Consider the following 26,652-nt stretch of genomic DNA (forward strand, 5'->3'; position numbering starts at 1 on the left):
CGCACGGGACCACACCTTTCTCCAAAGAGCACAGACACCTCCTTTCACAGGAGACTGGTGTTTAGGGACCATGACGTGGGTGCTACACCCCGGTGCTGGGCGCTGGGTGCCCTTCTCCCCGGGGCCCATTGCCTCCGCGCCCTCTGCAGACAGCGCCCAGAGAGCCGCGCGTGCACACTCTGCCACAGGTGTGTACGTGTCCGGCTGACGTCGGTATCGACCCGCCCGTGTCCGTGCACACCGAGTTGTTCCTACCTCTCTCTCTGACTCCCACAAAACACCACGGGGTTCATTTCAAGTTTTCACCTTCCCCCATTTGCATGGTCCTCCTCCAACAAGGGGACACGTGGGTCTCGTCAGCCACCATGTACTTAGTCATTAGCTGTGGTTCGAACTGCTCACCCAAGTGCCTGTGAGACACACGTGTCTGAAATGGGGTCCCCCTTTCTAGGACCCCTTGGTCTTTAGCCTCAGAGCGTGAAGTCAGATGTTGCAGAGAGTCCCCAGCTGCTTCCCTCCCCGGCCCGCCCCCACCTGCAGCACCGTGACGTCCTTCGAGCCTAAGAACCTCGTTGGCGTCTGTAGTCCATTTGGGGTCCTTATTGATTTTAGCTAATTGTTCACTCCTTGTGAATCATGATTACAGCTCTGCAAATTGGAAACGCCTAACAATGTGTCCCCAGAGGGCGTGGGTCCCCCTGTGGTGCTCCCTGCCCGTTTCTCTTCCTCCTCCTTCCCACTGCCTCCTGGGGGTCCCCCAGGTCCTGGACTGCGGTGTGAGGTCTGGGGTGGAGTCCCTGTCCCGTGCCTGAGAGGGGGCCATGAGCATGCAGACTGGGGATACGGCAGGGAGCCCAGAGTTATTTTGGGGCCAAGTGAGTTGTGATGCTTATCGGACATCTCTGCAGAACCCTCCCTGGGACATTTCATACTGAGGTGGAATCCAGACAGGGGCAAGAGGTCAATATGCAAATCTGGGGGAATCGGCGTAAAGATCGTATTTGTGGCCGTGCACATGGAGACGGTCATGCAGGATGGTTAGGAGAGGTCAGAGCGAGAGGCAGGGTCAGAGCCCGGGGCGCTCGGTACTTACAGGTGGAGCAACGTAAAGGGGTGAGAACCAGGCTAGGGACAGAGTGCAGGTCAGCGTCATCCGGGGCAGAGGCCTCACGACGTGGAAGAGGGGTGGTTATGCAACCAGCAGACACGGCAGGAACCTTCCGGATCAGGTGGGGAGAGCAGAGCAGACGCCCAGGGAGGCGGCGGGGGCTGTGGCCGGGAACCCAGAGCAGGAGCCCAGTGGAGGGGCCCCCACCCAGCCTGCCGCGCACGGCGTCTCGCACCCGAGTCAGACGGCAGCCGATGCAGGTACCCCTCACGCGAGCAGGAGCGCGAGCACGTCACCCCGTGTCCCGCCCCACGCCCTGCACCTGCCGCCTGAACCTCACCCTTCCCGCGGGGCGTCCGACGGGCTGACCGCACCCAGCCTCTCCCAGCGCCGCACCCACGGCCCCGCCGGCTGCCTCTGCTCCCCCAGCCTCGGTCCTCCTTCCCCGAAACCCGCGCGGCCCCAGGCACTTACTTCATCTCCTGGCCACCTCGGGCCCTCCCGCCAGGCTGCTCCGGTGCACCTGCTCCGCCCCCGGCCGCCGCGCCTCCATGGCTCCCGTGCCCCCGGCCCCGGCCGCACGCCTCAGCGCCGCCCCCCGCCCCTCCGTCTCCCCTTCCATCTTTCTGGACACTGCTTGGCAGGCAGCTTTCTCTCTGCTTCCCGCCTCTGCTCCGCATGTTCTTGCTGGGCCTGCACACCCACCCACATGAATTCATCACATAGCTCTTTTTGTGATAATTTCCCAATACACATCTCCGCCGCGTCCACCAGGACAGGCTACGTAATGTTGCAGCAACAGAGCCTCCAAAATACTGGCTCCAAATAAAACAGGTTTATTTTCACTCATTGCCACATGCCCACCGTAAGCCATCTGGGGACTCCGGTCTATGCTGTCCTCTCCCTGGAACTCAGGCGGATGGAACCGCTGCGCCCCAGAAACGGCCAGTCGCCATGGCAGAGGGAAGGAAAGTTCTGGAGGGCCTCAGGTTCATCAAGATGCGACGTACGTCCCCTCCACTAACACTCACTGGCTGTAAGCCCATCACGCGGCCCCTGGAGCCCAAGGGCGCACGACGGCGATTCTCCCCAGCCCGGGAGGCGGAGGTGTGCAGGTGCTCAGTCGGCGGGGTTGGCCATCCCACGGCCTCCCTCCTGCCCGGTCCCCAGACCCGGGCACGCAGCTCGTCTCTGCCGTTCCAAACCCCACGTGCCTGAAGCAGGACCCGGCAGGCTGCCTCCCTCTGCCCCATTGCACCTCAAGCACCTCCAATCCCGTCCCCGTCCCAGTCCCAGGGGCTCCTCGGCCGGCTCCTTTGGAAGACCACGTGACGTGCCACGTCCTGCTGGGCTCTACCCCTCGACACCTGCAGCACCTGACCCTTGCTGTCACCCCCCCACCGCCGCCCTGATGGCTCCTCTTCCTTGACAGACACTGGATCGTACCCACGCAGTCAAAGAGATCTTTCCAAAATAGAAATCTGCTTGTCTACTTGAAGTTTTTCAACGGCTCTGGAGGACTTTCAGGCAAAAAGATTTTAAGAAAATTATTAGTCTAACAAACAAGATTCCTGGGATGCCAAGTTATAGCACAGATGGCACGTCGCCAAGAGCTCCCACATTCGCGGCTGCAGCCCCTCACCGCTGACCCCGGGGACAGTTTCCTTCCGAGCAGCCCATCAGGTATCAGGTTAGGTGCCCACTGTGGGTCAGGCTGAGCAGACGTGTGCTCTGCCCTCGAGGGTGAAGTCTGGCAAAGGGAGGACCCGGGCGTTTCCCGAGACGCCGCCGTCTGCACCGCAGAACACGTCCCATCCTATCGGGTGACAGCCGCCCGCCTCGCGGGTATCACCAGGGACCACTTGAGATTCACACCCACTTCAGTAGAGAAACTCTGTTCCCGTATTTTCAATCTTCCATATTTTTTGACTGTTGGTTTCATATACTAAACACTCAATGACCTGCTGCTCTATAAAGCAAGAGGCGCAGGCTCCTTCGTCACGAAAGGCAATTCCATCCAAGCGTGAGTGTGCGCTGTGGGGGTCACAAGCATCCTTGCGGTCGATGGGGGGGATGCTACGCAGCAGCACGTACGCCTGCCTCCACTTGAGAAGGTCGTGATTCCGGCAGGAAGCACAGGGGACGGAGGTCAGAGTCACAGCATCAGACGCGCGGGAAGATGGCACGTGCAGAGCTCACCGTGTGACCTGCCCAGCCATGAGTGTCAGCCTGTGATGACACGTGTGGTGGAGAAGGAAGTCAAAGCCGCCCTGGCTGACACCTCAGGGGGATCTGGGACCCTGGACGGGTCCTTATGACCAATGCTCGGGATCCAACCTCGCTGTGCCAGGGAGGCCTTCCTGAGGAGGCAGACGGGGGCGGGGGCCTGCAGGTCAGCCCGGCCCCTGACCTGGGAAGACCTAGAAGGTGGTGGAGACACTGCGCGTGGAGATAGTCACGGTCTTCGTGACTCACGCTCACGCATTATGGGATGCAGTGGACCTCAGGGCAGCGAGAAGCAGCGGACGAGGAGAGTCCTGTGGGAACAAGACAGGTCCAGCCATGGGGAAGCCGCGGCGGGGAGGTTCTGGGCGGCCACCATGGCTGGAGCGGGAGGGTCTGGGCACCGGCAAGAGTGGGGCCGAGTGTCACTGCGAGGGAGTATGCGGTTTGCTCGGAGAATATGTGCGGTGTTCGCAGTGGGGCCAGGCCCCCAGGGGGAGAAAGCTGGACCGTCCAGGAGGAGAGATGCGGACTCCGGGCCCATTCACGGCCACCCCCGGGCACCCTCCCTCTGCCCGGCCAGGTGGGCGGACTCTCCAGAACACTCTGTCACTTTCGTCGTGTCCTTTTCGGACATATTCACCTCGTAGGCAACCCTGCAGTTTGGGTTAGAACTGGTTACACGGCAGCAAGATGCCCGAGCTCCAGAATCCACACAAACACTCACATGGTCGAACAAGCGTGTCTTCTCTGTTGGGGGCAGGGGGTCTCTCCCCTCCCTGAGGAGCCCCGGGTCCCCCGGCGCAGGACAGGGGCAGACGGGGGCGGCAGGAACCTGCGCCTGCACGTCTGGCGAAGCGATTGTTGCCAACAGCCCACAGGTCAAGCAGATACTCAGGGCGACTGGTTTTGACCCATTTGTGCCTCCTGTTCCCAGAGGAAGAAGCCCCATAGTTGAGGATCTGAAGACGCGGCGGGCGTGGGCTGTGGGGTGGTGCTGGGAGAGAGGCCGTGGGCAGGAAGAGGGGACACAGAGCGGGTCTCTCGTGAGGCAGGGAAGGAAGGGAAGATGGGGGCCTCCAGGCACCCAGACCCGCGCCGGCCCACGGCCCAGCTGCAGGGAAGCGGCCAACCTCGCTGTCCTCCCCCCCCCTTCCTTCCCCCGGGGCCAACGGGCGGCGGTGGGAACAGCGACGCAGGTGGCCGCGTGCGAGGGCAGCTTCACGGGGGGATGGAAGGACACAGCCCGAGCCCTGGAAGGGGAGGCTACAGAGCCAGGACGCCTGGGTGCTGCTCAGCCCTGAACCTCTAGGGGCCAACTGGACGGCCATGACCTGCCCGCTGCCCCAAGGGGACACGGAAGGCTCCCAAGCGGGGCAGGGAGAATGTATGAAACGTTAGCACGTGCACATCGCAGGGCTGCAGGGTCCCTTAACAGTCGTGTGTCTCCTGCTCCATCATCCATGTCAGGTGAGATGGCTGCTTGGGCGCCTTGAACAAAGGCTAGAAGGGATGGGGCCCATGACGGGCGTGTGTGCAGGTGGGTGCTGGGTACCCGGGGGCAGAACGAGTCTCCCTGGGGGACAGACACAGAGGAGCGTCCACCCCCGGGGCCGTCAGCACAGGATGGGGGGATGGACAAGACAGGGTCGGACAGGGAGGAGCACCCCCCGCCCCCGCAGGCCAAGCTGCCATCACCTGTGTGCCCGGCCCTGCCACCTGGGGCTCGTCTGTGTCCGGCGGGGAAGCCACGCACACCCCACCCTTGGGCCTGCCAAGGCGCATGCTTGGCAGTGCTCGGCCAGGGAGCGGGCCGCGGGGGTGCTCGGTGGCCATGGCCCCCTGTGCGTCGGCCCCCCTCGCGGCCACGGGGCCCTCAGAGCCACGCTCAGGACCACCGCAAAAGCAGCCGTTGGCTGCCACGTGGGCTCCGCGCCCGCACCAACACTCACCTGCGCCGCTGCAGAATGTCTAGAAAATGCCTGAGCGAGAACACAGGGCAGGAACCCGCTCCAGGGGCTCGCTCTCCGGGTGGTGTCCCCGTGACGGCCGCCCCCGCGCAGCAGCTGGAGCCCGAGGGACGCAGCCTGTGGCCTGTGCGGGGCCTGGGCAGCCCTGGGGTTCTCAGCGGAGGGACCTCGCTGCCCCGGGGCGCCCAATGTCAGCCCACTCCTTCAAGCCACCCCTCGTGCTCTGTGGTCACGCACACGCACGCAGACAGACACGCGTGCACATGGACATGCACACACACGCAGATACTTGCACACGGACATGCACACCCACACGGACGTTCGCACATGGACATGCACACACATGCAGATACACATGGACATGCATGCACATGCACATAGACACTCGCACTCAACACTCGCACACACGGACACGCACACACACGCAGATGCACGCACACGGATGCACACGGACACACACACGCATGCACGCAGACACGCACGCACACGGACATGCACACACATGCAGACGCACTCACACGGACATGCACACAGACACACACACGCAGATGGACACACACGCATGCAGACGCATGCACACGGGCATGCACACGAATATGCACACACGCGCACGCACACACGCACACGGGTGCATGCGCCCTACTGGCGCTGTTTCTCTAGAGAATCCGGCTAATCCGCTGCATAAAGTCATGACCAACCTGGAGAGTCCGGAGAGCTGCAGGCCCACCACCCCGGGATCAGGTGGGCATTGTGGCGCCGGACCCAGGCTCTGGTCCCTCGGCCCCAGGAGGTAGTACGTGGGTCCCCGTCCCTGCTGGAGGCTGGTGGCATCCCTTGGCCCCAGGAGGTAGGGAGCAGGTCCCTGTCCCTGCTGGCAGTGTCCCTTGGCCCCAGGAGGTAGGACGTGGGTCCCCATCCCTGCTGGTGGCATCCCTCTGCCCAGCGAGGTAGGATGTGGGTCCCTGTCCCTGCTGGCAGGTGGTGTCCCTCAGCCCCTAAGGGACTGACTCCTGGAGTCCAAATCAGATGGACCCTCCATCTCTGGGCCATGAACGGCCTGTCCACTCCTTCTCGGCCGCAAACCTCTGCCTTCCCTTCCTGCCCTCGCAGGCTCTGGGATGAGGGCCGGCTGCCAGGGTCATGTCCACCTGCCACCTGGGTCACTTCTTCGAGGGGCCTGGTCCCAGCCACACTCACAGGGCAGCACACAGAACACGGTTACCGGAGGCTCCGTCCACCAGGGTCCTGGCAGCTGTGCTGTGAAAATTCCAGCGTTGGGGTTTCAGGTGCAGAGACCCTGCAGATACTGTGGCCAGTTGGCTACACAGCGAGAGCCTCTCTGGCAATGTTTTCACTGGTGACACATCAGTGACTAGATCACCTTGCATGTTGATGGATGCTTAGTTTTAATTGGTTCTTTAGTACCAATAATAGCAAAGAACTGGAATTTCTTCTAGGACCTCATTTGTTACTAAATCTTTTATTGAAATTTGTTTCCTTAGGATTGTGTAAGTGGAATTAATATAAAGGAGCCTGACTGACATTTCCAAATTTCTCAGTGAAACAGATTTTAGAGACATTTTTATCCCGGGGCACCTGGGTGGCTTGTCTGCCGTCAGCTCAGGTCCTGAACCGAGGGTCCTGGGATCGAGTCTCACGCGGGGCTCCCTGCTCAGCGGGGACTCTGCGTCTCCTTCCCTCTGCCCCTCTCCCTGGCTCTTGCTCTCTCTTTCTCTCAGATAAATAAATAAGGTCTTTAAAAACCCACATTTTTACACGTACTTCAAAAATAAGAATACTTATTTCAAAAATAATTTAGCTCATCAAAACCTTACCTTTTTTTTTTAACTCTGTGAAAATTATATCCATAATCGTTGATTATTTATTTTTAGGTGCCTAGTTAATGTCCTGGCAATATTTGCATTTATTTATTCATGTACTTATTTGACAATTATTTATATACTTAGTCTTTAGCACACACTTGCTTATTGGATGAATAAATGAATGGATTCATACATTCTGTATGACACATTAAAGAAGACAATGGATTCAACAGAGTTAATTCTCTTTACTACATTTGGGATGTTGGGTTTCATGTTATTTGATTTTGCCCCGGAACCTTACAGATTTGCCTCTGCTCCCTCTTTATTCACATGTTCTCTGGACACAGCCTTTCAGTGGCCGATGGATCCTGAGTCATCGTCAGGGGCCTTCCCTGGCCTGTTACCGGGGCACTCACGTGCGGTCAGACACTTTGGAGTCTACAACAGCGAAGAGAGTGACTTGTGTTCAGAGAAAGATGCTTTCAACACCCGTCACTGTCCGAGGCTGAGCAATCCTCGTCCGCTAGGCTGTCCGACCTCCGTCACGGGCCGGAAGAGCGGGAGACGCCTCAGTTTCCGAGCGGGCAGGCGCGTCAGGGTTAGGCGAGTAGCAGCAAGGTGCCCCCAAACAGCTCATGCCTCGACCGAAGAGTGAACACGTGCATCTTGCAGCTTTGAGAGTTAGTGGGAATGACGTGGTTTCTGAGAAAACTGAGAGCTCATTTAATCAGAAATGGGAAAAATGGGAGGGGGAGGAAAAACGGTGATATTTGCTGCACATCTCTCAGCCTAGCTCCCCGCCAAAAGGCCGAAAGAGGAAATGCAGCCTATATTTAAAAACATCGTACATTGTAAAAATCTGAAAAAGTCACTGAAAGGAAGAAAAATAATTCATAGAGGCTTATGTATCCTGGTGAGCGCATCTTTCCTTCCTTCATTCTTTCAGTCCTGAGCAAAGTGCAGATCGGGAATGCTGAGGAATATCCACAACGCAGGAAGGACCGAAGCACCACGCATCAAGATGTATGAGGTGCAGCAAAAGACACACTCTTAGGAATACTCATACTCTGAGCTCTCACTTCTAAACAGGCAATCAGCGGATGAATGAGGGAAACAACAAAATGGAATTATAAGGAAATAGGAAAAAAAATTAACAGAAGCATAAATTAGTGTATTAGAAATCAAGAAAACAATAGAAAGTTAATAAACCAACACAGGGACTGAGGGCGCGGTCTGGCTCTGGCGACACTCTTGGGCCTCCCCCGCGAGGCCTCCTCCCTTTCTTGGGATGGCCCCGATGCTGCGGCGCACTGTGGCCTACATCCTGTGCCCCACGGGACTGTCCGTCAGGATGTTCCAAGAGCCTGGAGTCTTGAAGTCCGACGGTTCCCAGGGACGCCCGGACCAGCAGTGATGTCTGCCAAGGGGCCAGTGCCTGGGGTGAGGCTACCGCCTGAATCAGGAGCTTCTCAAGCTGTGCCTCAGAAGGACGATCCTACTGAGATCGTGTCCTGCTGTATTTTAGGGAATTGGGCAATAGGGGCGTCTCCACAGAATGCTCACCCCTCGGGCCTGCGTAGAGGTGGAGAATGAAACTGCTCATGGATTAAGGGGACAAGAGAGCCCATGAATCAAACTCATTTGGAGTCACCACCAGGCCAGAGTCTCCTTAGCCATGCTGACGAGGACAAGGACCCAGAGGCAGACGCTGCCCGAAAGAGACCCTGTGATGCTCTCCTGGCGACACACAGAAGTGGCACCACCACAGGGATGTTTTCTTGGCAGCAGTACAAGCAGTGAGACCTCGGGGGCAGTCCCCCAACGAGAGGGTAACGGGTGAACATAGCACATCCACTCCCTGACCTCCGAGGAGGCCCTAGGTCTACACGGTGCCACAGCGAATGTGACGCTGTGTAGAAAGGACGTGGACTCTGGTCTCCAGCCTGGGCTCTTGCGTGTGGCAGGTGCTATGCAGACAAAACCAGGTGCAGGTGGGATCGAGGCTGGCGGTCACCGGACCCTGGGACAGGAAGAGCCCCCGGACCATCCCTGCATCTGGTCCTGTTCTGGACGCGCAGGGAGGAGCGTACGGGATCGGGCGGCTACGAATCAGCTGCACACATGTTCTTAAAATCGATGATCCCCCATTTTCAGAATCTTTACAAATGATTCATTCGAGGGCGCTCTCCAGAGCAGTTCCTGGGTCGAGCTGATTAGCAGGATTCCTGGGAAGCCGGTCACAAGACGCCAGCCCTGCTCACCCATTCCACGTATGTGCCCCACAGTGAGGGCAAATGACACACAACACGTTTGTCCCCTCACAGGCGACACGGGTCACGGGGGAAGCCAACAGGTGTGTGGTAGTGGTAGGTAAGCCTGGGGGTAGTAGGGGGCACCGTGCAGGGGCACCTGCCCCAGGGACACGCCCAGGGGAACGCGACCCCGAGCAGAGCTCTGCAGGATGAGCCCAGCCCGGGACTGCCGGGGGCTGCGGTGTGTTGGGGCTTGGCTGCTGCTCCGGGGCGGGGATGCAGACCTGGTGCCCCGGAGCTGTGAGAACCGCGTCCCCCAGGCGGTCGGAGCCGGGTCGGGAAGGGGCTGCCGTGGGACCCGGGCAAGATCACCGGGCACCCGGGGTCAGAATGAGGAGGCTGACGGGGAGGTCGGCGTGGGGTCGGCTATTTGAGAGATGCCGGGAGCTCAGTGGTCTGAAGGAGACTTCAAGCCCAAACCCGAAATGCAGTCCCAGGATCAGGAAACAGCAAAAAACCAAGATTGACGGCGCAGGAAATGAGGAAAGTGGCTTTGAGGGACCCTCGGTTGTTTGTTCCTGATGGGTCCTGAGTAGACCGACACCTCGTGACCACGTGTCATGGGCTGCGGGTTCTGGGACAGTCGCCGATCAATCATCCAGTTCACCCAGTGTGTGTCTGGACAGCGAGGGGGCTCCGTTCTCCAGGGCAGGTGCCGACAGGAGGGACACGGAGCTCACCTGAGGCAGGGCTCCCCCTGCTCCTCCTCCCATCACCTCCCACCTGCAGCGATGGGGGAGCAGGTGCGGGAAGCATCCGGCTGCCTGGATAGGAACACAGTGGAACGGGGACGTGCGGCCGCCTGCGCCCCTGGGCCTCCCGGGGCAGAGCAGGCCTCTGAGTGCCACGTCCGTGCTGGTGAGCGGCCTCTGGTTCCGCAGGACGCGGCTTTGCGGCTCGGGGTCAGCGGGGGATCTGCTGGCGCCCGCCCCGGTGCCTCTGCTATTCCTGCGCTGGCTGTCGACGGTTCCGGTTCCGGCATGGCCCCTCCTGGGTCCTGGCTCCCACAGCACCACGGCGAGCGTCTGCCCCAAGTTTCCGATCCTCTTCGGTCCTCCCAGGTTCCTCCCTTTTCTCTGATTCCCGGGTTTCTGGGAGTTTGACCCCGACCTGTGAGGGCCTCTGAGCCTCGGGCGCTCCGGGCCAGCTGTGGGGCGTGGGGGCCAGGAAGGCTCTGCAGGCCTGCGCCCGGCCGCCGGCTCTCTCTCACGTTGGTTCTCACCCTTTCTGTCCTCGCGTTTCCATTTGGTGACGTTTGGGGACCTACCTGCAAGTTGGTGGACGCGGCCTGAGTCCCGGAGAGCCTGCGGGGGAGCTCATCAGCGAGACGCCCCTTTCCGCCCGATCCGTGTGCAGGTTCCCGCAGCCTCCTTCCTGGCCGGCTCCCCCCGTGACCCCCCGCGACCCTGCGGCCAGGAGGCCTTTGCTGCGTGGCCCGCAGAGGTCCGCCTGGCCCGGGCGCTGCTGTCCCGTCCTCTCCCGTCTCTGGCCGTTCCGTCCCTTTGCTTTCCTCCTCCCACGTCTGGATTGTGCGGGGTCCCCACGTGCAGATGGCGGCCACAGCGCACACACAGAGCCCGGGATGCGGCGCTCTGTCCGCCGCCACCATGTGCTCGCCGTGGGGGCGGCGGGGATGTGGGGGCGCTGGCGCCCCGTGTGCCCTCCGCAGGCCCCGACCCCCGTGCCCGCTGCACTGACCACCTTGCCCCTAGGGGGTGCGGCTCACGCAGGGGTCACGGGCTGGGCCCCTCGCCCGCGGGGTGGGCTCGCCGTCTGACCGCGTCTCGGCGTGGGGCACGGCCTCTCCTCCAGCCCCATCCGCAGGCCCGGGCGTCGGGCAGAGCCAGGCGGTGTGCACGCCTGGGGTTGGGGGCCCTGGAAGCTACAGGTGCCTCCCAAGCAGCTTAACCCCCGGTGGGACCCAGTGCCCGGTGTGGAGCCTGTCGGTCCTGGGGGCCTGCTCCTCCCGGCCCTGGGCCTCCCGATGGCAGGGTGGCACCGACGGGCCTTCCGCTGTCTACACGGCGGGCTGACCTGGAATTCTGCTCACCGACTCCATCCACGCCGCCTTCCTAGACAAGCCCTAAGTGGACACCACTGGATGTGACTCTGTACTGACCACCCAGCATCCGGCCACATGGTGAAGCGACCGTGTGGCACATGCCCCGCCTTGAAGAGTCACCCTGTCACGCTGGACAGTCGGCTCAGTGGTGGTGTTGACACCACGTTGCAGAGGGACACAGGCTGCCCTGCCCACGTTCCCTCACGGCCTAGACACACCCGCTTGTTTCCTGCAGCCTTCCCGGCTCGTCACGAGCGCGCCACGACCGCCTGTATCCCTGTCCGTGTTGCACAAGCCGCGGTCCGCTTTATGAGGTTTGTCATGTTCTACATGTTCCTTTTTAAAATGAATATAATCTGATGTCACCACACCCACACGTACGAGTTGGCCTCATGCCAAACCTGCAGTGTTCCGGAATATTCCATCGATGGCATCCCAGTGTTTGCATGTCTATTATTCACTCTGTCCTGCAGCCGAGGGCCGTGGGGCAGGCTCCGGCTGTTCCTCGCGCTGTTGTGATGGATACATTCGCACACGTTAGTCCTCACAGGTTCCCCAAGTTGGGACCCCCCACACACACACACACACCCCTGGGCCTTGAGGTCACCGACGATCCCTTGTGAGGATTCACAACAAAACAGTGAGCATCACTGTACGTGTGTCCGTGGTTCTGTGCCTTCCAGGGATTTCTTCAGAATAAGTGATCACATCTCTGGTCTTCAATACACGCTAAGTACTCTCCAGAGCCTTCTGTGGATTTTTAAGGTCCGTGAGCAACCTCCCCCTGGCCGTTATCCATGTTTATGTTACAGTGTTTGCTTTTTCTCTTACGGATTTGTAAGGTGTGTCTACGTATTAAGAATATAAACGTGTTATTTAAATGACCACACATCTCCCCAGGTTTTAATGACCATTTTATCGTGGTGACAGCACTTTCACTTTGTTGGTTGGTTTGCTTTTTCCCACAAAGACGTTAATTCTATGAATTCAAATCCGTCGTTATGTTGTGGCTTCTCGCCGTGGAGTGACATTTGGATACGTCTTCTCCATTTGAAAGTCAGCAAACACACAAGATATATGGATGCACACGCACACACGCGTGCGTGTACGTGGACACATACATATCAGGAGCACACACCTACCAATAGGATTTTTAGGAAGTTGGCTTCACATGGAGCACAGAGCCCGATGCACAGCTGAGCTCGGATCCTGAGGTCACAACCAGGGCTGAGATCAAGACTCACTTAGTGGACAGGGGCACCCAGGTGCTCCACCAATGTGATCCTCACACTCACACCCACCAGAGCAAATCTCTACCTATGAAGTCGTCCTGGAAGAAAGGCCTCCTTCCTCCACAAATATAAAATGCTGCCTTCATAAGACGTGACTCAGAGATGCTCAGAGTGGTTACAGCTTTGACTTTGCAATTCAAGTAACCAGGAAAAAAAGAAAAAAAAAAGAAAAAGAAAAGAGAAACAAAACGCCAAAGGCCCCGACATGAAATTAGTTGGTCTACCTAATAATCAAAACCAAATTATCAAAATCCTAATAATCAAAATCAAATTCTGTGAATCCGTGATCTCCGACAGGAATAAATATACAAGCTGATTTAAGAACCCAGTAAGTTGGGATCCCTGGGTGGCGCAACGGTTTGGCGCCTGCCTTTGGCCCAGGGCATGATCCTGGAGACCCGGGATCGAATCCCACGTCGGGCTCCCAGTGCATGGAGCCTGCTTCTCCCTCTGCCTGTGTCTCTGCCTCTCTCTCTCTCTCTCTCTCTCTGTGACTATCATAAATAAATAAATTTTTAAAAAATCTAAAAAAAAAAAGAACCCAGTAAGTTGGATTCAGTAGCAACCTGAACCCTGCCTTCTGTTTGTGATCATTCCGCAGGAGTCTGCACGCAGACAGGTCTGACCTACAAATGGGTCGGTCCCAGGCATGGGGTCTGAGGCCCCGAAGGGTTGGCACCGCAGGGAGGGCTCTGTGAGCAAAGGCCCCAGGACAGGTGTGCAGGATTTTGGTGGTTGGTGCCTCATTCTTCCTTTGAGGTGCAGCCTCTCCCTCATGTGCTGTTCTGGAGAAGGCAGGGAGGGGACGGTACACGTCCTTGTGTACAGCAGGACGTGTGTCCCATTATCGACAGGACGGTTTTCTCCTTGGTCAATAGCAGGAAGGCAAGGGTGCGGGGCACAGAATCACGGTGGCAAGAGGTCAGCAACGTGCAGGAGGAAATCCACTCTCTACAGGAGGGATTTCACATCCGATGGCGGTGAGGGACTGATAACGGCCAATCAGAGACCTGGTTTTCTGGCAGGTCTTCAGCCGCACAGCTGGAACAGGGGGTGCGGGCACAGCTGGTTTCCTGAGGGATTTCCTGCGATGGGAGGCACGTGCTCCTGAGGCTCCCAGGCTGCTCCTAAGCCACAATCACCAGGCTCCGCGGCCAGAGCCCGTCCCTTCCCACCGGAGCACAAATCCCAGGGGGCTGAGCACACCTCGGTCACCGGAATCCGCCAGCTGCCGGGGAACGTGAGTCAGCCCTGCTGAGGATGTGCGGCGGGGCTGGAGGGACCCGCTCGGGCACATGGAGACCTCAGTCTTATGACAAACAAACCTTGAGGACTATCAGGCGGGCTTCACCGTCCTCAGGTACAGGATAAACTTAACAGAGATGGTCTAGGGACGAAATCACCGCAGGTGTCAGATCCAGAGGATTCCAACGATCCACAAACCTGCCTGACAGCAGCTATGAGCATCCCTGGTGCTATGGGACCACAGGAGGGGGGGCTTGGGTGGGGGGAGCAGGTGTGGGGGGATCACAAGGACAGGAGGTGTGGTGACCGACAGGTGTGTGGCGGGCTGTGTGTCCTACAGGACCTGGTGCTAACCTGGGATCCCCGTCCACCCCCCTGAGGTCCTGGGGGCTCCTCTGCCCACCTGGTCACATTGTCACCAGGTCCCCTCTGCCTTCCCATGATGCCTGCTGGTCTCCAAGGGCACGTCCTACTGTCCTTAGGTGAACACGCCCTCCGGGCGAGGGAGTCACTACTTTTGATTCTACACCTGTGGTCACACCTGTGACGTGCTGTTCCTGGTCTCTGGGTGCGGGGGTGGGAGGGTCTGTCCCCTACAATGGGCTCAGTCACAGCTGCCCTGAATCAATAGTTGAGCGTGGCTGATGTCACATAAAATGAGAATGAATGAATCACGTTGAAATGTACAGGATCTCAAGGCGACGTGCATGACGCTGACCGGCAGGGTCGGTGACCGTGGTGGCCGCCTGCTCCTATGTCAGGACATCAACCCACGGCGCGGAGCTCCACGCACACCGCAGATGCCCCACAGCCAGCCCGTGGACACCTCCTGGGGCCCTGCCCTCCTCCTCCTCGTTCCCTTTTTGTTAGGTGTGGGGAAAGGACCACGCGCTGACACTTGCTGGAAGATGAGGCCGTGGGATGACGTCCACGCGGCCCACCTGCAGGGCTCCCTGTGAGGGCGGACAGGGTGTGGGGGCCGCGGGCGGGCACGGGGTGGATGTGCACGATCCTCCAGCACTGGGCGCCCGAGTTACCCATCCCCAACCCTCCTGGCCTGCGTGTGCAGGTCCAGCTCGGCCCTGTGCAGTGTCTGCACGACCAGGTCAGGCGGCCTGGGCCTCTCCATCACCCTGGGGTTTTGGGGGGAATTCTGAGGGTACTGGGTGCACCTTGGTGAGCACGGCTGCCCGGGCACCCGGTCCGAGACCCGGGGGTCTGGGTGAGGAGGCATCGGGGTGGGCACTGCCTGTGCCCCCCGCGGGCTGCGTGAGCTCAGTGCCCCGAGAGCAGCTCGAGGACGGGCACACGGGGCGGCAGGCGAGCTTGTCGCTGGGGCGCAGGGACGGGCGGGGATCCCGTGGGCACAGACATCAAGTTCCCGATTCTGAAACTGCCCGATCCTCACTCACCGTGAAAACAGCCCATTTTTCTTTCCCTTCCCTCTGGTTTGCCCTAAACGCACACAGTTGTACAGGAAGCACCAACCTTCAAAGCGTCAGTTCGGGTCCGCGGCCACGCGCAGCGCGGGGAGCCGGGACCAGGTTCGCAGGCGGCAGCCCGAGCCCAGGCTCCGGGGGAGGCTGTTCTCCATCCAGGGCGGTTTAGGCTCGCCCACAGCTCCTCCTCACCTGTGACCTCCCGCGCCCCAGGGAAGGGGTGGGCGCACCAGTGGGGTCGGCTGCCTGCCCGCGGGGGCGGCGGGTCGGGCTGGCGTCGCCCTGGGGACAGCCTTCCAGCCACACGGCCTCCACCCGCTTCCTTGCCGCTGCACCGTCGGGTCCCCGCTCTCCCTCCAGCGCGTCCTGCTGCCATCAGGGTGGCTCCCTTCCGGTTGGTGCCTGAGGAAGGCGACCACCCCTCCACGTGGGGCACAGGGGACCCGACCGCCCATCCGCGTGGGGCACAGCAGACCTGACCCCCCCAGCCACGTGGGGCACAGCGGAGATGCGGGGAGGGACACGGACCGGCGGCCGCTGCACCCCGCATCCACACCCAGCCCGACCGGTGCGGGTCACCTAGACCAAGCCACGAAGACACGGTGCCCCGCGGCGCCCAGTAAGATCCTGTGGCCAATGACACCCTGTATCTGCGTCCCGCGGGCTAATGGAACTGGCTCAGTGGGCTCTGGGGGGAGATCACAGGGTTTTGCTGTCCCCGTGCGTGCCAGGCTGGGGGCAGGAGGTGGGGGGTGACTCCGAGATCAGTGCTCGGCCGGGGGCTCCATCCTCCCGCCACAGGCCACAGTGAACAACTGAGCCACTGTGGCCACGTGCCAAGAGGAGGATCTGAGCCCGGCGGTCACATGGGGTGGCAACGGGCGGGGTGTGGGGCGAGCCGTAGGGCTCCCGCAGGCGGCCGACCTGGGTGGCTCAGGTGTGCCCGGCGTGGGCTCGCCTCCAGGGGGTTCTTTCCAACCCACGTGGGGCAGTGCTATGGACGGACTCTCCCTGCCTTGGGGTTTTCAGGTAACAGTTCCCCCCGGGCCGCCCTGGCAGGAGGACAGCGTGCGCGGATCGGCTCATCACCACCCCCACGGCTGGTGAGGCTTCCAGCCCACAGTCCACGAGGAGCAGGTGACCTGGGGGGGGGGAGCTTCTGTGCATTTTGCAAGCCGTAGGCAGCCCTAAACCTGGCGGTGTCCAAACGCCTGGAGGGACCAGATACTCGCAGCAGCACGCGTGGAAGTCGTGTGTTCCCGTCGGGTTAATATTCTATTTCCCAACGTTTCCCTGCTTATACTTTGGACACCCACGAACTCTCTGTGGACGACACTGCAAAGCACACGCCACCGTCCTCAGGAACCATACCCCCCTCTGCCCTGCAGACAAAGCTCCTGCCCACCAGCGTCCTCACAAAGCTGTGCTCAAGGACACGTCCCTGTGATGACGTCACACACACCCACCCCAATGTGCTGGTGGGCAAGCGGCCAGGCGAGGACCCGCAGACAGGACGGGGACACTGGCCAGGAGAGCGGCTCTGGGTGACGTGAGGTGGGAACCGCCCAAGCAGGACCTGTGCCTCGGCGGGGAGGATGGGGGGGGCGGCCTTACGTTTGGAGGTCGGCCAGGGGCCGGGGTCCAATGGGCTTGAGCAGGGGCTCCGGCCGCATGGCCGCCGTGGGGGACGTCTTGGGGCTGGAGTCGGACTCCGCGCTCTCCTCATCGCCCATGGCTTTGATGTAGCTCCCACTCCGCATCCTCCTGCAGGGGATCTCCTCGTCCTTGGCGCCCGTGGGATACCCTGCCCACTCGTCTTGAGGCACCTGGGGGAGAACAGACACATGCATGCGTCAGGCGTCCCCAAGATGCCCGGGGTCCTGGGGGGACGGGCGCCCTGAGCTTCCCAGAAGACACGCTCCCGGCGGCCAGGTGCCATTCCCAGCGTGTGCGTCCCGGGGATGCTTCCTGGCGCTGTCGTTCACATCCTAAAAGGACATTCACGTGTCATCGTGGTTTTCTCCCCGCTACTAAGCTGATGCATAAACATGGAAACGTGACAACATGCGAAGACGGCTGGAGGGTAAACGCACCTGTAACCTCGGCACAGGGGAAACCAAGCCGCCTGCATCTTAGATGGATTCCCTGCTGGTACAAAAGGAAATTAAAATTGTCCTTGAGAAGACAGAGAGCGGGGCGGGGGGGAGAGCTCTCCAGGATGGAGGATATGAAGAAGGCGAGAGCAGGGGCCAGGTGGGGGGACAGGACTGGGTCACTGGGCTTCACCCCTGGGGCAGGAACGGAGCCGGTGAGGCTGGAGGTCCGTGATGCTGGCTGCGCGGGGTCCCTGTGCTCAGTCAGCCCCAGGGTGGCCGGTCGGCACCTTGGTGTTCGGCGCCCACCACGGAAGCTGAGTTCCCTCCTCCACAAGCAGCAGAGGTCCGGCCTCCCTGGTCACCTGCCCAGTCTGCAGGTGACCCCCACACCCAGGGCCGCCACTCCTTAGCTCTGTGGGCCCCAGGGGGGCTCTGGACCACCTTGACCCCTGCGGGTGAGGTCACATTTACAAGAGCAAAACACAGAGGCCGCTGCTGGCATGGAGAAGGCCTGCGGCACGGCCAGCGCGGGGGCACGGCCCCGACCCCCCACCCCCGGCCCCCGGTCTGCACCCACGGCTGTGGGGAAGGAAGGGAGGGTCCCACCTGAGGAGGTGCTCAGAGTCGGCTCTTCTCTGTTGCAAAGGGTTACACCCCGCCTCCCCCGGAGCCCTCCATCCTCCTCCTTGCTCACGCCCGCTTGGAGAAGTGATGCTCTCCACGGAAAGCACCTTAAAACCCGTGGCCGCAGCGTCGCTCCGGCAGACACAGCTTCCCGTGGCGGCCAGGATGGGAGGCCGTGGGAGCGCGATCCGCTGAGGTTCCAGCGCAGCCATGGCCTGTGGCGAGGTGCGGGGTCTGGACGGTCTGCAGCCCCTGCGGCCCCGGGGGCATGACTCCAGTGGGTCCAGTCCGCGTGCCCCTGAGTGGGTGCGGGTCCACAGGGAGCGGCTGGACGCGGCGGGAACGCGCGGCGCGGCTGACCCAGAGCCTGTGATGAGGGGTTGGTCTCGCCGAACGGAAGCATCCAGGTGGCCACACGGGGTCAGGGGCACCCAGGCAGCCTCGCGGGCAGAGCACCCTACCCTGCGGCCTTTCCTTGCAGCTGGGCGCCGTGTGCGAGTCTCCACGCGGGTGGAGACAGGATTGAGGACACGTCCACGGGGCGCAGTATGCGAAGACCACGGCCTGTGTCGGCCTCGGGCCCTGTGGCGAGGCTCCCGGGAGGCCGTCCTCACACCGTCAGATTCGGTGCCAGGGACTGGTGAGGGAGGAACCTCCGAGCAGGTCATGCCACGCGGGCGGCTCGGCCCCACACTACAGTCACGCTGAAGGGTACGTGTGTGGCCACGGAGACGGGTTCACGGGGGAGGAAGCAACGTGGAAGCACCACCTGCGCTGCACGGTTTTGTACTTTAAACAGACGCCCGCAGGAGGCATGGAAACCAGCGGGTGGACGGGGTCATCACGGGAGCTGATCACGGGCTCCTCGGTCAGCGCTCTTCGTGCTTGCATTTCCTGAATTTTCCACCTGGGGCCTATCTCAGAGAAAGAAAATACTTATCTTTACTTTGAGAAAAATCAGGCCTCAGTGATGAGACTGCAGCGGAAGAGCCGCAAAATGAATTGTGACTTAATTAGGGCGAAAGACGCCCAGGCGGCGGGGAAAGCCAGAGGTCAGCAGAAGCTGTGGACAGAGAGGGGTGTGGGGGCGGCCCCTGGAGGCAGGCCTGGGGTTCTGACCCACTTGGGTTTGCCGCAGGCCTTGGGAGGAGGGGCTCTGGGGAGGGAGCCGGGAGGCTGGCGGCACGGACGTGCCACAAGGACACATTCCTGCTGGCGGCTCCGTAAAATTTCTGTGAATCAGAAGCACTTCCCTTAAAAAAAAAATGTTAAATTTGTTTTTTGTTTTCCAGCAGCTGGTGAATCAAGTAACCAGCGAGACCAGCTTATACTTTCCTGTTTCTGACTTAAGCCAGTTCACAGCCTTTGACACAAAAAATTTCAATTGGGCGTAAACCAGAGTGAAGAGAGGGTGAGGTCACCGGTTCCACAGCGTGTGCCTCTGGACGACCCCAGGACGGCAGAGCCACGCGGAGGCGCCGCCGTGCCCCGTCCATACACCTCCCTGGTGCATCACGGTGTCGAGAACCTGCAGCAGGTGTGCGAGGCCGGCCGATGCGAACGTCCAACCCGCTCAGTCTGTGGCTCCGTGTCTGCAGGGAGCAAGCACCCAGGCGACGTTCTCCGAACAGCAGCTACCGGCCTCTGCGGATCTGGTGAGGCGCTGGCTGCACGTGGTGGTCACGGGCTACCCCGATCGCCTACTTGCACGTCGTGAGCCGTGACGTCTGCGGTTTCTACTCTGACGCCCGTCCTGGTGCCTCCTGGGGTATGGACGGCAGCAAGGCAGCTGGGCCTCTGAGGCCTAGGGGAGGACACGGCTCTGGGGTGTCACAGACACGGGGCGCAGCTGCGGCCATCCCACACCCGGGCGGCGTTCCCGGATCCCGGGGCCCGAGGGGCCTGTTTTGCTCAGGACAGTGGGGCACAGTCCACCCAGCGAAGCCTCGGCCACTTCCGTGACCGTGCACGGGCTTCCCCGTCCAACACAGGCCTTGACTCTGTTTTGTATGTAACTCAAAGGGTGTGGGTGTGGGTGTGTGTGTCTGTGGTTTGCACAGATTTAACGCACGATGAATTTTTCAGGAATGTGAGTAACCACGTAAATCAAGGGAAGGGGGAATTTTGGTTTGACATCCTACCACGACTTCAGTGCCATCTCCAAGAATCCAGCAGGTGTGTGAACGCAGTAGTCTCATCCGTAGCCCAAACTGCACCGAGTCTGCGGCCAGAAACCACCTTCCCAGCCCCTCGGGCTGCACACGTGGTCATGATCGAACTCACGTTCTCTGTTAAACGTCATGTTCTTTTTACTTCTGTTATATTAGAGGCCGGATACGTAGATACCTAGATGCTCCAAGCCCTGGGTGCAGGTGTACCGCACAGGTTCACCGTAGAAAAGTCCGGGGGCGTGACGCGCCGTCGTTATCAGTGAGACGCTCGTTCCGATGAGTCCGGGAGCCTCTGTCAAGGACATGAGTCGAGGTGATCCCACGCGTGTGTCGCAAATGCAAGGAGCCCAGAGCGGGTGTGGTCAGGCTGCCGTGCCCACCTCCCAGGATGTGCGCAGATGCCCGCGGGAAGGCGCCCGCCGAGCCTGGAGACAGGGAGGGTGACGGGGGCAGGACACGTGCAGGGAGGGGGTGCGAGGGCCTGCGGGGCTTGCTCCCCAGCCTGGGAGGGTGCGGGCTTCTGAGGCTCCCGATCCCTCTGGGTCCAAGCTTCGTGCTCTGCGGCTGTGCCTGTGGTTGCTGCTGGGGGCCGGGGTTCTGCTCCCAGACATCTGGCAACACCCAGAGGCAGCTCTGAGTCCTCAGAACCAGGGTGCTGCTGCCGGCGGTGCCCGGGTAGAGGCTGGGGATGCCGCTCAGCACCCCCATGTACGTGCCCCCCCACGCGGGAGAGGACCGCCCAGCGCGACCCCAGACGGGCCGACCCTGGTGCCCGGTGCCTCCTGCGGGCTGTGCGTCCTCCTGGGCACGGTGCCTGTGAAGCCACCACGTCGGCCCTGGGACCCAGGCTCCTCTGCGGACATGCGACGCGCCTGCTTGTTTCTGTGTTTGGTTTCTCCCCTGTGAGCTGTTCGGGTGCCAAGCTCAGACCGGAGCGGCTCTCGCTTCCCGCCCGGCGGCAGGTGGACACATGATGGAGCAGAAGCGTGGCTGGGCCAGGAGTCGGGGGCCCGCGGCCGGGCTGGGGTCGCACCCCCTTGGTGCTGGGCGAGCACCCCGGTGCCGCCTGCAGACCGGCAATCCCCGGGAAACGGTCCCCACATGCGGGGAGACGGTCTCTCCTTTGCATCCGAGGAACCTGATGCCGGGGCCTGCTCACGGTCGCAGTGGCCCTGGATTTCCTACCGAGGACACTCACGGTGACCGTGTGTCACGGGGTCGTCCTGAACTGTACACTTGGGTGAAACAGATATTCACTCACCCAGAATCAGGAGTTTATATGGTGATTTACGATTTTCCCAGTGCCTTTATTACGGTTTCTCGAATGGAACTGCAAACTCACATCCACAGGCTCAGCCCAGGCTGGGAAATACTTGAAATCCCAATATCCTTCCACAAAAAATGCAGCCGGGGGTGCAGACTGGCGAGTGTGGGCAAAACAAGTGGGAAGATGGGGTGTGGACACTGTGGGCTGCCCCGGGGACGGGGTCGCCCCTGTACACATGCCCCCTGTGCCACGGGGCTCCCACCTCAGTCGCGGGGAGCACACGGCAGGGCCCTGCCTGCTGGGGCCCCTTAGATGCTCCGTACAGAAGTGATAGACACACTCTCTTTGGTGAAAGGCAGAGGCCAGACTCCACCGCGTGCAGAGGGCTTTAGGGCGCTTCCCAGTGAGAGGCGGCGCCCGGCTGGGCCCCACAACCCACTCCCGTCTCCCCACCATCAGCACGGAAGAGCTTCCTACATCAGCCCCCAAAGGAGATGCTGCCTTGGAGACAGCAGCAGACACCAGACACGAAGCTGCGATAAAACCGCAAGCCTCCCGCTGCGAGGCTGCTGGTTCTCCAGGACGGTCCTGCGGGTGGAGACCACACACCGGGGGCAAGCAGAAGACCGGGAAGGCGGGGGGGGTGGTGGTGCTGGGACCCGCGGGGCGGCGGGGATAGGGCGCTCAGGGTCACGGAGCCACGCTCCCGCCAGCGAGGCGGGTGCACCTGCCACGTCTGCCCCCCCACCATGAGCCCTTCCTGAAGCCCCTGCTCCCCGAGCGCAGGACCCCTCAGCCTTCAGCCAGCGAGATGCTCATTAAAAGTGTGACCTTGGGTGCTTTGCCCACGGAGGGAGAAGATAGGAAAGCAGGAGCCATTTCGGGGAATAAAATACACCCTATTTCCTTGCAGCGCCGTGTGCCGTCTGCTCTGACCTAAACAGTCCGATGCCTCCCTCGGACGCGAGCGCTGCACTGTGCCCGCCGAAGCCCTGTGCCCGCCGAGGGTGAGGGGACAAGCAGCTCGGATCTACGTCCGTCTAGTTTTTGGTGAGCAGGGAAGTGAAGAGAGCTTGGACGCATTTATCCCTCCCTTCTTGTCTTTTAAACCTTATTCTTTGGGATCTGCAGCTCATCCCCATCTTGTGGCTGTGACATCAAATCCGGGCTTGTGAAAGCGTCATGTTTCAGGAGACTTGGTGCAGTCAGCACAGGACGACGGCGCGCAGGCTGGACAGGACGTCCCAGGACCACAGGACACCCGCCTGGGGAGACGGGAGCGTGGCTTGTGAGGTCACAGCCAGGGACGCTCCCCTGAGCACCCTTGGCGAGAGCAGAGGACGTCGGGACAGGAAAGCAGGTGCAGGGCCGCCTCCCCGCCCACCTCCGCCTTCCCCGTGTGCGCCTGCCCGCTGACCAGCGCCTGCTCGCCACCCTTCGCCTCTGCGTCAGGACGGGGCAGCCCCGCTCTGGGACTCACACGTTGCCCTTTGCCGTGCGCGGCGTCGACTGTGCCGGGGGGACTCTGGGGCGGGGGGCTGACGTTCGTCCAGGGAGCCGAGTGGGATGGACGGACACACAGCACGGGGGCCGGAGGGCTGCCTCGCCTGCACCGCGAAAGCAGTGCAGACACGACCAGACTGCGGGACACGACTCTCGCGAAACTGGTTCCTCCGTGAGCAAACATCACACATGCACAAAACCCAAGGAAAGAGAGAAAAGAGGAGGAGCCCAGGGGCTTTTAAGAGGCAGAGGCACCCGTTTCCACGTAGGCGCCTTTTCTGGGTCCAGGTCCAAGCAAACTGTTAAAAAAAAAAAAATCATGAGAAAGTCGAACATTGACGGAATCCGTGAAACCACTCCAGGATTAGGATTACTTCTCAGCGTCTGCCGAAGGTGCTGCAGGGACATTTCAAAGCCCTGGCGTCCAGGGCGGGTCCCCAGACATAAACACGGACGTGTGTACCTGGGACGCTGGATTTCCCCCCAAGTGAGACGCGTGGCAGGTGCGCAGTTCGGAGGGGACAAGACCCCCCAGGAGCTGAGTGTTCCTGACCTGGGTGATGAGTGTCGGGGGGTCCCTGGCACACTCTTGCCCTCGGAGGGGTCGGTATCTTCACGATTACAATGAACCAAGAGCAGTGGTTGGAGGACAGAGAAGGGCAGGTGTGGTCCAGGGGAGAAGCGCAGGAGATGCTCCAGGGCGCAGGGTGCGGGAGGGCGCAGGGCAGGGACCGTCCTGGGAGGGGTGCGGGTTCTGCAGGCAGGTCCCCGGGCCGGGGCTGCAAGGGGGGAGCCGCGTGGAGCAGCGCCCCAGCAGGAACAGAGCAGCAGGATGGTCTGCTCTCCAGGAGGACCTGAGTGACCCCGAGCCGCATGCCCGGTTCCTGCAGGATTAGGACTTGCCAACGCCCAGCAAAGTCGTCTCTCCCACTGCTGTAAAATAATACTCCCCCCCGCGACCACGGCGTCCCCGTGATAAATGTGCCTGCGAAGGCCATTTGGTTAGCATTTCCCCTCTGGACGGTGCGCCGGGATGGCCCCTGGGGCTCAGCGACCGCCCGCCTGCTGGAGAGGGTCACGGCTGTCGTCGGGCCCTGCATGGATCCCCAGGACTGGGCGGCTGGGGGAAGCGTCCTTCAAGGCTTCCACACATACGAGGGATGGGAAGTGGAGCAAACTGCACACATGGGGAAGAAAACCTGGACGCGTGTGCGCTTGGCCGACAGCCCTGTGGGCTCACAGAGTAGCGAGAGGTCCTCACAGGAGGCGGCGTCTCCCCGGGGAGCTCGGGGCGTGTGGCGGGCAGCAGGCGGTGGGCGACGGGAGGGCATCGCACAGAGCCCACGCCCGCCATCCACGCTGCTTCCTGCCTTCTGCCCTGGCGGAGTCGTGGAGCCCCCCCCCAGAGGGCAGGTGCCCCCTCCACAGCCACACACACTGTTCACGCGACCTCAGATCTGGGCTTAGAGCCTCCCCTCCCCGGTATGTCTGAGCGGTCCCCCGGGCCGCGGCCACCCCCGGCCCCGTGGCTGCGCCCCAGCCCCCAGCCCCCAGCCCCTCCGGGAACGGCCGTGGCAGGGCCGTGGATGACGGCGGGAGCAGGGGGTGCTCAGAGGCCCTCAGGGGGCCAGACAGCGTGTGGCCAGCCCCGTGGGGAAGTGGCAGCCGAGCCCGAGACCGCTTACCTGCAGGTAGTGGCACGGCCTCAAGGACGGCTTGACCTCCTGGCGGACCAGCGGCTTGTCTAAGTTGAGGGAGCTCTTGCGGTAGGCCTCCTTCGCCTGGCTCACGGTGAGCGTGGACCAGGAGCTCCGCTTCATGTACTTGGTGTCGGGCGTCATGGTCAAGCCCTCGCAGGCCGAGCACTTGACGTCACTATTGCTCTTGGACGTCTTCAGGGACAGATCCCCGAAGGGGCCCGGGAGCACCTCGGGGTAGCAGTGGGAGACGTGGTCCACGTGGTGCCTGTTGGCCACGCTGGACGTGCGGCAGGTGCTGTCACTGTCCAGGTTGTCGTCGGAGCTCCACCAGCTGCTCGTGCCCGCTCTGTGCTTGCTCTCTGGCTTCCGCTCCTTGCTTTTACTCCGTTTGCCGTGTTTAGAGTGGTGGCCGTGGTGGTGGTCCTCCACCCGACCGTCGCCCTTGGTCCCATTGACGTTGCTCTTGGAAGAGCCCTCCAGGGAGTGGGACTTGGTGAAGAGTTTTTGGACGGAGTGGACGAGGTGCCGTATCCTGCCCGGGCTCTCGCTGCGCTGCTCGGCGGCCGTGGAGGTCCTCTGGTACTGCAGCGTGTGGAACCCGTCCCGGTGCAGGGGCAGCTGCTTCTCAAACTGGTCCAGGAGGTTGGCCGGGATGCGGTTGACCCGGGTGCTGGCATGAGACACGGCGCAGTCGTCTCTCGTGTCGTAGTGGGAGCTGTAGTGCATCCTGGGGAAGGTGCTACTGGACATGTGGTCGCCCAGCACCACGGGCATCATCATGCACTCGGAGTGGACGGAGCTCCCGGGGGAGCAGCGGTGGTGGTCCATGGGGCAGCTCTCCACAGGGCTGAGCAGGTAGGGCTGCCTCGCCTCCTGCCCATGATGCAGGTGCTCGTGCGAGTGCTCGCAGTCTTCCGGGGCCGCCAAGCCGCAGGTGTGACCCGAACACAGCTGCGCCTGCGCCCGGCCCCCGGGCAACCCCTTCATGTTCCTAGGAGCGGGGGAGTATCTGCCTTCGCTGATGTGCTGCGTCGGGGACCATGAGTACTGCTGGTCTGTTGAGAGAGCACAGAACGCCACGTGAGCTGCGTGCGGATGCCAACCAGACCCCACCTCTGCGGACGCCCCACGCGGGAATATTTAACCAGCAGTCAGGGTCGTTTCCGGGCACAGGGACCCAGTAATCATCATACGTACAAATACGCCCCACACGACGGCTCACAGTATGAGGCCGTTAGGAAGCGTGGACGGTGACACTCGCGCACGTTGCTCTTCGACTATAAATACCTGATGTCCAGCAGATTCATCACCGCTGGACGGCAAGGCTCCGTGGTATGGGACTGACACGGAATTTGGGGGGAAACGACTTACAATTCAGTCGGGTTAGAGTATCGCGGTTCGGCGTAAGGAGCTTATAAGGAACATCTCCGGTGCCCGGAGCGACGTCCCTCCGTAAGCTGACGGGCTACGTGGGAGGCTTTAGGGCATTAACCCGGGGGTCTGCCGCCACCCCCGTGCCCGCCACGCAGGGGTGAGAAGACGTGGTTTCCCGAGGCCACCCTCTGTGTCAAAACCAAGACAAAACCAGGGTGTCCCGACCTTTCGTTACCAATACTTGGTTTTGAACTGTAAGAAACACGGGTTCGATTACATGAGGTGCACGACCGTGTCGCTCTCGCCCGGGCGCCGGGGATCCTGTTAGGGAGGCGGCTGAGCGTGACACCCGGACACGGGCTCACAACGGCGCGGGCCCCAGTCCTGCCCGCACGTGCCATGTGACTCCAGGGGCGGTCGGATGGGCCAGCCACACTCCTCGA

At 61.3% G+C, this 26,652-nt stretch overlaps 1 protein-coding gene across 5 annotated transcripts in view; it reads right to left on the reverse strand.

The window, feature by feature from the left end:
* Positions 1-26,652, reverse strand: part of DLGAP2 (DLG associated protein 2) — a 687,758-nt gene that overhangs the window by 85,606 nt on the left and 575,500 nt on the right. For all 5 annotated transcript variants that reach the window (XM_072742322.1, XM_072742318.1, XM_072742319.1 and 2 more), the window contains 2 exons: positions 24,821-25,890; positions 17,089-17,300 (listed from right to left, as the gene is read on the reverse strand). In XM_072742322.1, coding sequence (XP_072598423.1) covers positions 17,089-17,300; positions 24,821-25,890 — 1,282 coding nt within the window. The remainder of the gene's footprint in view (positions 1-17,088; positions 17,301-24,820; positions 25,891-26,652) is intronic.

This window comes from Vulpes vulpes, chromosome 16 (assembly GCF_048418805.1).
Source record: "Vulpes vulpes isolate BD-2025 chromosome 16, VulVul3, whole genome shotgun sequence".
Lineage (NCBI taxonomy): Eukaryota > Metazoa > Chordata > Mammalia > Carnivora > Canidae > Vulpes > Vulpes vulpes.